The sequence below is a fragment of the Aethalodelphis obliquidens genome, unplaced genomic scaffold (genome assembly GCF_003676395.1).
Source record: "Aethalodelphis obliquidens isolate GAN/ISIS:26980383/991018 unplaced genomic scaffold, ASM367639v1 scaffold1, whole genome shotgun sequence".
NCBI lineage: Eukaryota > Metazoa > Chordata > Mammalia > Artiodactyla > Delphinidae > Aethalodelphis > Aethalodelphis obliquidens.
The window spans coordinates 86,929,067-86,942,486 of record NW_020837945.1 but is presented as its reverse complement, the minus strand read 5'-3'; the positions used below and the strand labels follow the sequence as shown (position 1 = coordinate 86,942,486).

The window sequence follows — 13,420 nt, the reverse complement described above, 5'->3', positions numbered from 1 at the left end:
TGGAAACAGTTTTCTCATTTTTCTTTGTCCTTCGAATATCGGTAAAGGATAAAAAACTCAGATCAGATTTCAGTCTTGCTGAAATTAAAGCAGCCTCAAAGCTTTCTTTAATGAACCTGAAATTTTCTGTTGAGGAACAGTTGTATTGATTTTGTTGGTCAGACATTGTGTTTGATTTTGCTGTCTGCTGAGATTTAAATTTTTTTTTAACTAAGCCTTTTCTTTGGGTGGTGGTTTTAAAAATAGGATTTACATACCTAGCATCATAATTGGTTTTGGGGATAGTATTTTCAGGTTCTGTTTGCAAGCCCAAGAGACATGTCCTCTGCCAACATTTGAACCCATTTTCCACTAGGACCGTATCCGAATGTGTGCAGTTATAAATCTCAACAGGTTGTTAGACTGATACATTTTGTATTTGAGTAAGTCAACACAATGACAACTGGGCTGAGAAGTTAAAAAAAAAAAAAAATGTTCCTCAAGACGAATACATTTGAGGTTCAATTAATTTCTTTAAAGCTTCATTCTTTATTACCTTAGGTAGAATAATCACAGTACCCATCATGATCTGAGAAAAGGCATAAACTACAGGTTGCAAACTCAGATGCCTAATAAGGACAGGGTGATCATGTAAATAAAAGAAGTAGGCTGGGTGTAGGAAACAGGTAGCGATAGCAGTCTTGGTCTTTCTTGGGTGTTCCCATTTTGCGTGAAGACGTGGATTAGGAAAACATTTCTCTGCCATAAGAATCAGAATAGCACAAATATGATGCTCAGGGTCGTGGGAGTGGTGGGTCTGTGACGGACGGGCACGGAGGGTACACGGTGCCCTAGAGTGGGAGCTAAAGATCAGCCCCAGGCGGTTGTTGCCGTGTGAGACTCCGCTACAGGTGTTTGTTTTTCAAAATGAGTTGGAAATCTGGACTTCTGAATTACATTTTCCAATTTAAAGATTGGAATTTGTTGCCAACATTTTAAAAACATCAAGCAGAAAGTGTCTACAAGTGCTCTATGGGCTCCCAGTTTTCAACCTCTGGTTTCCCTCATTTGTTCTTGTTCAGTGTGAAACCCTGCCTCTGTGTTTCCCCTGACTCTGCATTAAAATCCTGTCAGTCTCAGTGAGTCTTCTGGTCCCGTGATTTACTCCAGGGAACTGTAAAGCATCCCTTGGCTCTGCCTAGACACTTGTGCATAGAGTTAATGGTGTTGGATTTAGGAGGTGATTGTGGGTATTTGGAGAGCCCAGTGAATATAATCTCTCTCGTTTTGCAGATGTTTCTATTGATATGCCAGACCTACTTGATATCAACCATCTCCGAGCCAGGGGGTTACAGCCAGGAGAGGAGGAACTTCCGGACATCAGCCCCCCCGTAGTTATTCCTGATGACTCAAAAGGTACCATCTTCTGCTAGGAGGACCTTCTCGACCCCTCCCCACTCCTGTGCTGGAATGGTCCCTTTTCTTCCGCCACTCCCTTGTCCCTTCCTGTGTTGCAACCCACTGTGGACACACAGAAGTGAAGCCTGGCTGCAACTGTAAGCTTACAATAGTCATGGGAAGAGGCACAGAGACCCATCGTGAGTGGTCGAAATGGGCCCGTGGAAATCACTGGCAGCAGAGGGCAGCAAATCTCCAGAAAGTTCTTAGGTTACGTTGCCTCTGACTTTGCCTCCCTCCCTGCCTCCCTTCTTTCCCTTAATGGGCCTGTGGGGAAGAGAAGGGGTGTGTTTTCAGGGGGCTCTTCATCTGGGGGAGCTGTATCCTTGGAGTACCTTTAGAGAACCGAAAAGGGAAATTCAACCATGTGCGTTGGTTTTAAAAATCTTGCCCATGTCTCACCTCCCCATCTTTGTCACTGCTTCATAGCAAGGGAGCGGTTTGGGTTTCTCTTACTCTCTGAACCTTAAAGTAGTCCTTGTTCAAAATACTTAACTTTTAAAGGGAAAAGGACATGCAAAAAATGATTGCCTTTGTGAGTCCAAAAGCAGTGTGGAGAAATCTTGGTTTCATTATTAGCTCAGTTATTCTGGTGAAATCACTTTCATTCTGGCTTTGTTTGCCCACCTGTTTACTGTTCACCTTCGTAATGAGTTAATTAGGTACATTAGCTAATAGTGCCAGATGGCTGGGGGCCCTGCCACCACAGGATTTCCATCAGCTGAGCAGTGTATATTATTGGTGACCATGTTGGGGTAAGGTGAATCCAGGAGGAGCAAGCTAGGATTCAGCGTCGGCACCTGTGTTACATTATTCTCTAAATGCTAAATTACAGAGGACGGAGAGCAGGGAAGTGGCCTGTAGGTGGGGCAGCCTGGGTTATGTGGGGTACAGGTAGTTCATTAAAGAGGTTCTAGAAAGAAGAGATCAGTCTTGAGTGTCAGAGAAATACAAGATGGTTTATTACCATTGCTCCTGCTTTCTCTCATGTTCAGTAACAGTCCTTGGTTTGTAATTATACAGAGTTCTTAGAAGTACAGGGAGAGAAATTATTTAGTTCAATAAGATGATAAGCAGAGCGTCTTGCTTATCTGCTCTAAATGCCTGAAACCTGGTATTCTCCCTCCTTCCTGGAATGACTTTATGTCGTGCAGGCTGGGGTGGTCTGACGGGGGGACGGAGGGGCTGACAACAGTGTGGGATCTCAAGGGGGGGTGGGTGGTGAGCAAGTGCTCCGGATTAACTCTTTTTCTTTCTCCAGAACACTTTGCCGTGGTTTGGTCTCACTTCCCTCCCTGTCCTTTAATTTCCAGATCGCCTGATGAACCAGTTGATAGACCGTATGTATCTTTTATGTTTTTTTCTCAGTGTCCTACTGTTGTTACCGGTCTAACTCATTTATCTGTGGGATTCAGTAAAGGGGCATTGTTCTGTACCTGTGTATGTGCAGCTTTTCCGGGTGGGCACAGTCCTTGGTCTGCAAGTTGAGGTAGCAGCAAATCTAAACCAGTGACATGGTGATTAGGTGGCCCTGTGGTTCACGAGAGTGAACATTAGTGTGAGAGCGAAGCAGCCCTGAGCTGGAATCTCAGCTCTGCCATTTGTGACTGTGTGATCTAGAATCATTAACTTAACTTCTCTGAGCCTCAGTTTCCTCGTGTGTGAATGGGGGATAATGATGCCATTTCTTCCCTCTTTGGCCCCGAGTAGGCCTCCTTCTGCAGTGATGGCACAGTGGCCTGTCACTTTTTCCACTCCTGCTTCTGGACACATAATGAAGGTCTACCACTGACAGGACGTGGTAGTATTAATTAATACTCTTAAGGGTGTTAGTTCCATCTGATTGTTTGTCAATTTTGTAGTCATTTAGTTCTTGTAATTACCTGTGAGAGTTGATACTCTTGATTTTCTAAAGAACATGAAAAAAATAAACTATTTATAGTGAATATTTAGATATTAATTAGCAGGAAGGAGGAGTGTGTAACACAAAATACTCTGAATCTTTTTGTCTACAAAGCCTTTCTGGAGACACTGTTGTTAATGTAGAAGTTCAAGTGTTTTACTTTGCAAACGCTTTACGTGTTCGATCACATGGCGTAGACCTCCCTATTTCCTTTCTGGGGCCAATTTTGATTTGCTGATTGCTGGGAAAGGCTGTTAGGGTCAGCGAGCGTCATGGGCGAACCATTGCCTCTGTAAATAATCTGATTGTAATGATAACAATATTTTTGAATGGTTACCATGAGTCATGTTGAGTTTATTACTCCATAAATTCTTTCAACTGTATTTAACTGTACTATTAATACAAAGCCCAGATTCTTGTTTGAATGTCACGGTAAGAAGGGCAGAGTAGGTGACCTTTTATAGAGGATAAAACTGAGACCTAGGAAAGTTCAGAGACCCAAGAGCTAGGACCAGAGCCAGGGCTAGGCATCAAGCATGCTTTTCATGTCACTCGACCTTTTCTGGAATGTGAGGAGTTTCGATGCCCCTGACCCTGCAGAGAGCCGGTCTCCAGGATCTTGCCCCAGGGGAGGTGATGGGTGGTTGGAACTGTGTCAGAGCCTGTGTGACAGTGAGCATTCAGCCATTTTCTATTTTCCCCCGATCTAAGCCTGCTGTCTTATCAGCAATGACCTATGTTCAGCAGGAGAAAACAGTATTATCTTGGGTTAATTTACATTTATATCCTACCTTTCTCAGATATTTAAAAGGAATAACTTTGATTATTTTCTTATTCTAAAGTGAAAAGATATGTAGAAATTATGGATTGGTGAAAACAGTCATCTCTGGTTTCATCTATAACCACTATTAACATTTGGCATCTGTCCTTCTACTGTTCTTTGCCTGTGCCTGGCTCACTGTATTTTCCCCAAAATGCAATTATACATTTTCAATTTAATATACTATTATATACATGCATACATTTATTAAGCTGCATTACTTTAACTGCATTCTGGGGAACAGGGTCTTTTACAAGGTGTTGAAAAGTATTCTGTAGAAAGAGTTTCATAGTTTCTTTACCACAGGAGTCTTTTTTGTTGTTGTTACTAAAATTTTAAAATATTTTTAATATTTTATTTGACTGAAGTATAGTTGATTTACAATGTGTTAGTTTCAGGTGTATAGCACAGTGATTCAGTTATACATATATATATATATATATACACATATATATATATTCTTTTTTTAGATTCTTTTATAGGCTACTGTAAAATATTGAGTATAGTTCCCTGTGCTATACAGTAGGTCCTTGTTGGTTATCTGTTTTATATATAGTAGTGTGTATGTGTTAAGACTCCAACCTACTGCAGGAGTCTTTATTATAGGACTTTAGAATTTTCACTACATTAATGCACACTGTGAATTTCTAGAGAGAATTGAGAATGCAGGTTTAAAAAACTTATTTGACCATGGAAGTCCCTTGTTTTGTGCTTCAGTAATTACATCTCTCTTAGAACACTAGGATTCTCTAGAACACATTTGGGGAATCACTGCTGTCCTACATCATTGCTTTCTTAAAATTTTATCTTGATAGGATGTTTTGTATATCCTCTTGAGAGAGCACTTTGGTAAATACATTTTCAGTACAATTTTTGTAGAACAGATGTCTCTGTTCTTCAGTTCTTCTACTGATTGCTGTCTTTGGCAGAGTTTTCAGTAGATTACAGACCTCAGGACATGGAAAATATAAGGGGTATGTTTTGTGTTCCTGTTCCCTCCCCACCTTTGGTATAATTTGAGAGCACTTTGTAGGTGTGTATGTGTACACACACACGGACATACATACACACCCATGTACAAGTATACATATGCATACAAGCATGTATATGTGTGCATACACATACAGATCTATATTTATGTCTGTGTATCGATAAACACACACCTCTCTACCAATATCTATATATTATTGTGAAAAGAAAACAAAATCTGTGTCTAAACCAGAGTTAGGTTTGTAAAGCAATCTTTTTTAATATCTTAAATATATACAATGAACAAACACATTCTTCTGTCATAACATTGGGCTCTCCATTTCTCAGAGCTGATTGCATTCTATGATTGCTAATATATCTAAAAGCCTGCTATAACCTTCTGTGAGATTTAAGGAATAGGCTTTTTGGCCTGTAGATAATGCTTTTCTCTTCAAATTTCAGCAGTCCATAGGAGAGGCTGCTGTAGTGGTCTTGAGAGTGATGTAAGAGACTGAAATGGTTCTGGGAATACACTAGATCTCCCCATAGGAAATAAGAGAGTTGTTTTTCAGTGCTTGGATTGTTCAGGTAATTACCATGGTTCCTATTTAGGTCAAAGATTAAAACTCAACTCAAATAGCTTAATATTTGGATGGCTTAAAACAAAACACAGTTAAACCACCATGTACATATTAAACAAAATAGCCCGTTCTTTGGGTAGCATGTGGATAAGGGGCGAAGAGAAGCTAAGACGAGAAGAAATAGGGTTGACTTTTTTACACCAGAATATCCTGTGTGCTCTGTAGCATCAGACATCGATGAGTCATCGGTGATGCAGCTGGCCGAGATGGGTTTCCCTCTGGAAGCGTGTCGGAAGGCTGTGTATTTTACTGGAAATATGGGAGCCGAAGTGGCCTTCAACTGGATCATTGTTCACATGGAAGAGCCAGGTAGGTGGTCAGAAATGGGATGGCTTTGGAATCTGATGTGATCCTCAGTGATGTTAACCCTTGGTCCTACTGCGTCCTCTGGATGTGTCCCAGAAAATGACCTTTCAGCTCATAATCTGCTGCATGAGGCTGGGGGATGGTTATTTTGCCCATGTAGCAAAGTCACAATCTTTGTCTTTCCTCCTTTTTTAAATAATAGCTTTGTTGAGATTAATTCACCCTTTTAAATTGTATAATTCAGTAGCAAAAAGACCATTGGAAAGATATGGGATAAACTTCTAGCTATGAGGAGGACTTGAGATAGAAAAATGTGCGTGAAGAAATAGGGGCTGTTTAGTTAGCTTTTACTTTTATCCACTTTATTAAGCTATAATTCACATACCATATAATTTCCTCATTGAAAGTGTACATTTCAGTGTTTTTTTTAGTAGATTCGCAGAGTTGTGCCACCATCACCAGTTAATTTCCAAAAAGAAATTCTGTACACGATGGCAGTCCCTTTCGCGTTTCCCCTGCTCTCTCCAGCCCCCGACAATCACTAGCCTACTTTCCGGCTCTGTGGATTTGCCTGTTACGGATGTTTCATATAAATGTAATCATACAATATGAGATCTTTTGTTTTTGGCTTCTATCACTTAGCATAATGCTTTCAAGGTTCATCTATGTTGTGGCATGTATTGGTACTTCATTCCTTTTTACGGCTGAATAATAGTCTGTTGTATGGATGTACTAAATTTTATTTATCCTTTCATCTGTTGGTAGACATTTGGGTTGTTTCCACTTTTTGGCTATTATGAGTAATGCTGCTATAAACATTTTGTGTACAAATTTTTATGTGGACATGTTTTCATTTGTTTTGAGTGGAATTGCTGTGTCATATAGTAACTCCACATTTGACTTTCTTAGAAACCACCAAATTGTTTTCAACAGTGGCTGTACAACATTCCCATCAGCAATGTATGAGGGTTCCAGTTTCTCCACATCCTCACCAACCCTCGTTGTTATTGTTTTTATTATACCCAATCCATTGGATGAGAAGTGGTATCTCATTGTCGTTTTGATTTGCATTTCCCTAATGGCTAATGATGAACATCTTTTCATATGCTTATTGGCCATTTATGTATCTTTGAAGAAATGTCTCTTCAAATCCTTTGCCCATTTTTAATGAGGTTATTTGTATTGTTGACTTCTAAGAGCTCTGGATACAGGTACCTTATCAGATATATGATTTGCAAATATTTTCTCCCATTGTGTGGGCTGTCTTTTCACTTTCTTGATAGTGTCCTTTAAGCACAAAAGTTTTTAATTTTGATGAAGTCCAATTTGTTTGTTTGTTTCTTTTGTCACTTGTGCTTTTGGTGTACCTGAGAAACCATTGCCTAACCCAGGGTCACAGAGATTTTCTCATATGCTTTCTTCTAAGAGTTCTGTAGTTTTAGCTCTGACATTTAGACCAATGATCCATTTGGAGTTAATTTTTACATATGGTGTAAGGTAGGGGTCCAACTTTATTTTTTTCGCATGTGGATATGTAGTTGTCTCCGCACTATTTGTTGAAAAGACTGTCCTTTCCCCTTTGAATGGTCTCGGTAGCCTTGTTGAAAATCAGTTGACCATAGGTATGTGGGTTTATATCTGAATTCTCAATTCTATTTGATTGGTCTGTTGATCTATATGTTTACCCTTATGCCGGTACCAGACTGTCTTGATTATTTTAACTTTAGGTATTTTTTCTTCTTAGCTCTAAAATGTTGTTTATTTCAAGACCCCCCATAAAAGAAAAGGGCCTGAGTGTGATTATTGTCCCCAGATTTTGCCGAGCCGCTGACCATGCCGGGTTATGGAGGAGCAGCTTCTGCTGCAGCCTCTGCTGGGCTGGATAACCAACCTCCGGAGGAAACTGTAGCTCTCATTACCTCCATGGGATTCCATCGAAATCTGGCTCTTCAGGCGCTACGAGCAACGGTAAGCCTGGGAGACTGTATGTGAACACCTTCTTGTTGGAGGTAGTTTGTGTTTTGTCAGTAGAGACTGAAACTTTCCAATGTCCTTTGATCGTTTTGAATCATGTCTGTCTCATGCCATACCCCACCACGCCCCACAAAGATTTATTTGTATGTAGTATATATAAAGCTAAAATAAATGATTGAGGGAATCATACAGAGATTTTAAGAATAAGGAGATATTTTAAAAAGGAGGGAGATAATACACTGGGGGCAAGTTGACCCAGCTGAAAGAAACTCTGTATCATCTTAATATTTATAAGCATGAGGTCAGAGACTTGACTTGGAGCTTGCTTGTGGCCTTAGAGCAAAGAGGGATGCTTGAGACTCTGTGTTCAATAAGGCAGTTCTTTTGGAGAAATTGTGCTTTTCTGATACCAAGACCTTGGAGCAGTGTCTCTCAAAAGTCCTCATAGAGAAGTCTCCTTGGAATTCTCTGCTTTTGTTTCTCTCTACAGAGAGAGAGGGTTTTTCAGGTATTTGTGAAGTCCTAATATTATCAGGAAAGAAGGGACCAGGAAACGGGAGGGTAGATGGAACCGTTCCTTTTGCAGTGCAGATATCTGTTTAGTATTGAGGGAGGAAAGTACTTTTTTTTTCACACCATAATCCATTTTTGAGTGGATATCTGCTCCTAATTCCTTCTTGCTTATCCTGACTGGTTGCCTGCTGAGGTCCCTTGCTGAGGTCACAGCGGCTCTCTCCTGGTTCCGGGCAGTGTGGCTGGAAAAATCTGTTTCCCTTTAAAATGCTTGAAATGTCTCAACCAGAGTTTGTTTATGCGGGGTACTTGCTTATGCCCCAATTATTTTACTTGCTTGACTCTTTAATTGGAGAGTCTAACTACATCTAAACAAATTCTTTAACTCACCAAGTGATACCACAAAGGGAGAAGACAGAAATGTTTTTATGATCCATTGATTTGAATTACATGGAGTTCAGTTTAAAACAATGTAACTTAACTAACCAGTGTCGTCATCATTGATCAAGGCATCAGTCTTGTCTCTACTGCAGTTCAACCACTTTGCCAACATTTAGGAGAGGAGCTCTGACACAGTACTCATGTTGGCTTCCCTCTACCCTGCATGGTTATCTGCACAAAATACAGTTGGTAGAGAAGATAGCGTGTGCGATTAGTGTGGCTTTGGAAAAGGCTGCACTGAAACAGATGCCTTTCTCTTTGGCATTTTGCCTCCCGTCATTATCAGCATCAGCCCACAGAAATGCCGAGCTAAGACCGATACGGGCTTTGCAGTGCCGACCTGCTGCTGTGAGCTGTTTTCCAGCGAATCCAGTTACAGACTTCGGTTGGGAGACTTGCAGAATGTCCACGGAAAGTGTGTTTCATATGCAGGGTCAGAGCTTCTCACTCAGAGGCACTTAGGACTAATGAATTCAAGCCTCCTGTCCTATCTGCTTGACATCCTGGTTCAAACGGTCAGGATATAATGAGGCCCCGGGACTGCTTACATTGTAAAAATGTTTTGTATTATTAGAATAGTAACCTGGAAAGAGCACTGGATTGGATCTTTAGCCACCCTGAGTTTGAGGAGGACAGTGACTTTGTGATCGAGATGGAGAATAACGCCAACGCGAACATTATTTCCGAAGCCAAGCCTGAAGGACCTAGAGTCAAGGATGGATCTGGAAGTAAGTTCTTGACTTAGCGATTGTCTGAGCAGTCGTGATTGTACATTCGGTTCGTGCCCTTCCCTCCCACTCCCGAATATTAAAACCTTTGCCATCATTTAAAAGTTAGCACAGATCCCAGCTTCTCATAAGTGGTGCACTTGGCCACTTTGCATAGGCCAGGGTGATCTGAGGAAGTCTTGGGCGGACTCAGTCATGTCACCTGGTAGTGTGTGTGCCTCAGTTTAGTGCCAGCTCTGACTCTGTCTATCATCTGAGGTGAAATTTCATCGTGGACCATGCACGTTTTTGTCCAAAAGAGAGCATTTATTTTCGTGGTGGTATTTTTGAAGAGTTGAAAAGCAGTCTTATAACCTTGACCCTGTCGTTGCTCATGATCATTTTCTGAAGGGCTGTCAGGATGGCAGGAAGAGGTGCCGTAGGCCCATGGGGAGCCTTCCATCAGCGAACACATATGTCACTCTGTGCCAACTAGGGCTCTAAGCACTTTACCTAAGCACTCATTTAATCCTCACCACACCCATTTTACAGGTGAGAAAACAGAGGCATAGAAAGATGAGGTAACCTTGCCCAAGGTCACATAGCTCTTCAGAGGTGCAGCCAAGATTCAAAGTCAGAATCCATGTTCTTCAGCCCCGTGATACCCTTCTTCTCGGGCTGTGCTTGCCTACAGGGTCGGAGCCCGGCAGCCGTCACCTCCTGCGGTCAGGTCCCAGCCTGCTTGGCTCTCAGTGTTATCTCCTCTGCAGCCCCAGACCTACAGCTCACATGCCTGCTATGGTACCACACCACCAGCCTGCTCATCCGTCCTCAACCGTCTTCTCCCTACTTCCAGGCCTTCGTTCAGGCTAATCCTTAGCTGCGAACTGCCCCTTTTTTCCCATCACAGCACACTAAAATCCTCATCGTTATTCAGAACTTGGCCACAGATTCCATTTCTCTGGACCACTTTCCCAGGTTCTTGTCATAATTGGTCCCTCTTTACCTCACATGCTAGTAGTAATTATACCAATATTAACAATCCTTCCACTTGTGTCACGTTTCATCTTCACAGTAACCCTGTGAGGTAGGTACCATTATTATCTCCATGCCACAGATGGAGAAACTGAGGCAGAGAAGGCAAAGTAACTTGTCAAGGTCACTGTGCTGGTGAGAAGTAGAACCAGAATTCCAACCCAAGCAGCCTCCCTGCAGAGCCCGTGCCTGCAGCCACTGTAACGTAGTGTTTGTTCTGTTCTTAGAGGTATCAGATTCATCTTGAGATAAAATTAGTTGGGTAAATACCTGTGTCTCCCAGCTGACTGGGAGCTCATGGAGGACAGAGGCTATTTTACTTTTATAAAGCTTGTGGTGTCCAGTGCCTAGAAAGTATCAAGTAAATAATAATTGGATTTAATTAAATTTACCATAACAGCATTTGCTCCTATGATCGTATGGCTGTAGCTCTACTCATTAATGGTCTTACCAGACCTAACACATATGTATTGATATAGCTCTAGAGACAGAGAGGGGGAGGGAAACTTTCTTCTTCTTTTATAGAAAATAGGAATTTCTTCACTGAAGTTGTTTTAATCCAACTAGACTGGAAAAGGATGAGCTGTAGTTCTCCCGACTTCCACATTCATCTAAAGGGTCTTGTATTACTTTTTGGAAATCATTGGCTTGCTTGAAACATTAAAAGCTGTTATGGACAAGCATTATTCAATAATTCACGAGCAGGACTTATTATGTGTTACATGTCCATCGGTTCACTCCTTCCTTGATTTTCAGTAATGGACTCTTCTTTAGGGAAGGTGAGTTCTTGCAGAAAGAATAAACCACAAGATGGGGCCGCTGTAGAGCTGCCAAGGTATTTGGCTGCAGAGGGAAGGAGAGTCTGATCGTTAGGGTTTCCTGTCTTCTGATGGAGCTTGGAGGGACCAACCATTCTCTCAGAGATGGTCATTAATTATACAGAACAGCCACATCCTCTCCTCGGGCTTACTGAACTCAGAGTGACCTGCACGTATTCCTGGTTTTTGAGTTGCATCCTTGAGTAGGATGTCATGATGATGTTTTTGAGCACCCTTGAATTTAAAGACACTCTGGGCCAAACTCTATGGCTTTACTCCTCATTGCTCCCAAATTTTGGCACTTATGGGTGAGGGTGGGGAAGGAGACAGTGATGCACTATGAGAAATCACATATGGGATATGCAGAATCTAAGGGCAGCAGGAGGTGAAAAATTTAATTATGAAAAAAGCATAAACCACCCTAACTCACCAAATGCATTCTGCGCTGGATTTTATAGAAGAACAGACGTTTTTAAAGCAACTTTTCCATCAGTGTGTCCGGCCCATGGGAGGTGATCAGCAAGTGAATGATTGAATGAAGAATTAAATGAATGCCAGGTGGTAGTGGTCACAGGGATAGTTTTTTAAATTACCTCTACTAAGTACCATTTGGAGGAATTAGCAGTGTACTGTTGCATTCTATTCTATTCCCTTTTCACAGGAAAGGGAAAAGATGATTTCTTGTACTTTGCTGCATTAGCACCTGAACTCATATGTCACTTTTTTTCCTTTTACAAAAATTAACATTTATGTTGTTTCTTTTTCTTATAATTAAAAGGATGTATAATAATTTTAGCAACTGGAGAAAATACAGATATAGGAAAAGAGGAAAACAAAAATTACAATCCTGCTACCCGGTCATAACCCAGTCACTGTTAAATGTTCTGTGTATATTCTTTAGACCTTTCTTTGCAAATATATAAAAATGAATATAAAAATGTATATAAGAATATAGCATTCTATTCTATACATGCTGTTTAAAAAAATTTGAATTATAGTTGATTTACAATATTATATTAGTTTCAGGTGTACAACATAGTGATTCAATATTTTTATAGCTGACGCTCCACTTATAGTTATTACAAAATAATGACTATATTTCCCTATTCTGTACAAGATATCCTTGTGGCGTATCTACTTTACACTATACGTGCTATTTTATAGTCTGCTCTTTCCGTAACTGTGGGTGTACTTTATGTAAATCTAGGCCATTGAACATATATTAATATTCCATTGTACCATAATATATATACCTAATCTTAGGCTAGTTGTTGTTTAAATAAAAGATGATTTCAGAAAGAGTTTTAAATAATGGGGTTATTTGCACATTTGGAAGGTGATGGCAGTGATTTTTAAATAACACATTTCTTAAAGGATGAATGCAGTTCACAGAAGTACAACAAATGCCTCTTTCAATCTCTATCCAGGCAACAAACATTTGTTCAGCTTTTCAGTTTCTTTCATTTCTTCCCTCCTCCACCCCCTCCCTTCCTTTTTTCTCTATTAAAAATAATGCTGTAATGAACATTCTTGAGCTCTCCCTTATTATTTCTTTAGGGTAAGTTTCTGGAAGTGAAGTTTTGGGGTCAAAACTGCGTATTTTTGAGATGTGAATACAGATGATCCCATCACCAACCTCCCCACCCCCTGCCCCGCCCAAAACACAGCCCTGCGCTCCTGGTTCCCTGTCCTTCCCAACAGTGCTGTTGGCCGAGCACTCTTCATGTGTTTTATATCTTTATTGCCTAGTTGTTTTTCTTGTGTTAACCGCTTCCTCATTTCCTTTGCCCATTTTCCCATTTTTATTGAGGTTTTTAGATTTTTTTTTATTGATTTGTATGAGAGTTTCAAATACT

General features: G+C 40.7%; 1 protein-coding gene across 2 annotated transcripts in view; it reads left to right on the top strand.

Moving 5' to 3' along the window:
• The window catches only part of USP13 (ubiquitin specific peptidase 13), a 120,483-nt gene that overhangs the window by 85,269 nt on the left and 21,794 nt on the right, over window positions 1-13,420 (top strand). For both annotated transcript variants that reach the window (XM_027111202.1, XM_027111213.1), the window contains exons 15-19: window positions 1,273-1,395; window positions 2,751-2,777; window positions 5,936-6,079; window positions 7,890-8,044; window positions 9,579-9,732. In XM_027111202.1, the coding sequence (XP_026967003.1) occupies window positions 1,273-1,395; window positions 2,751-2,777; window positions 5,936-6,079; window positions 7,890-8,044; window positions 9,579-9,732 (603 nt within the window). The remainder of the gene's footprint in view (window positions 1-1,272; window positions 1,396-2,750; window positions 2,778-5,935; window positions 6,080-7,889; window positions 8,045-9,578; window positions 9,733-13,420) is intronic.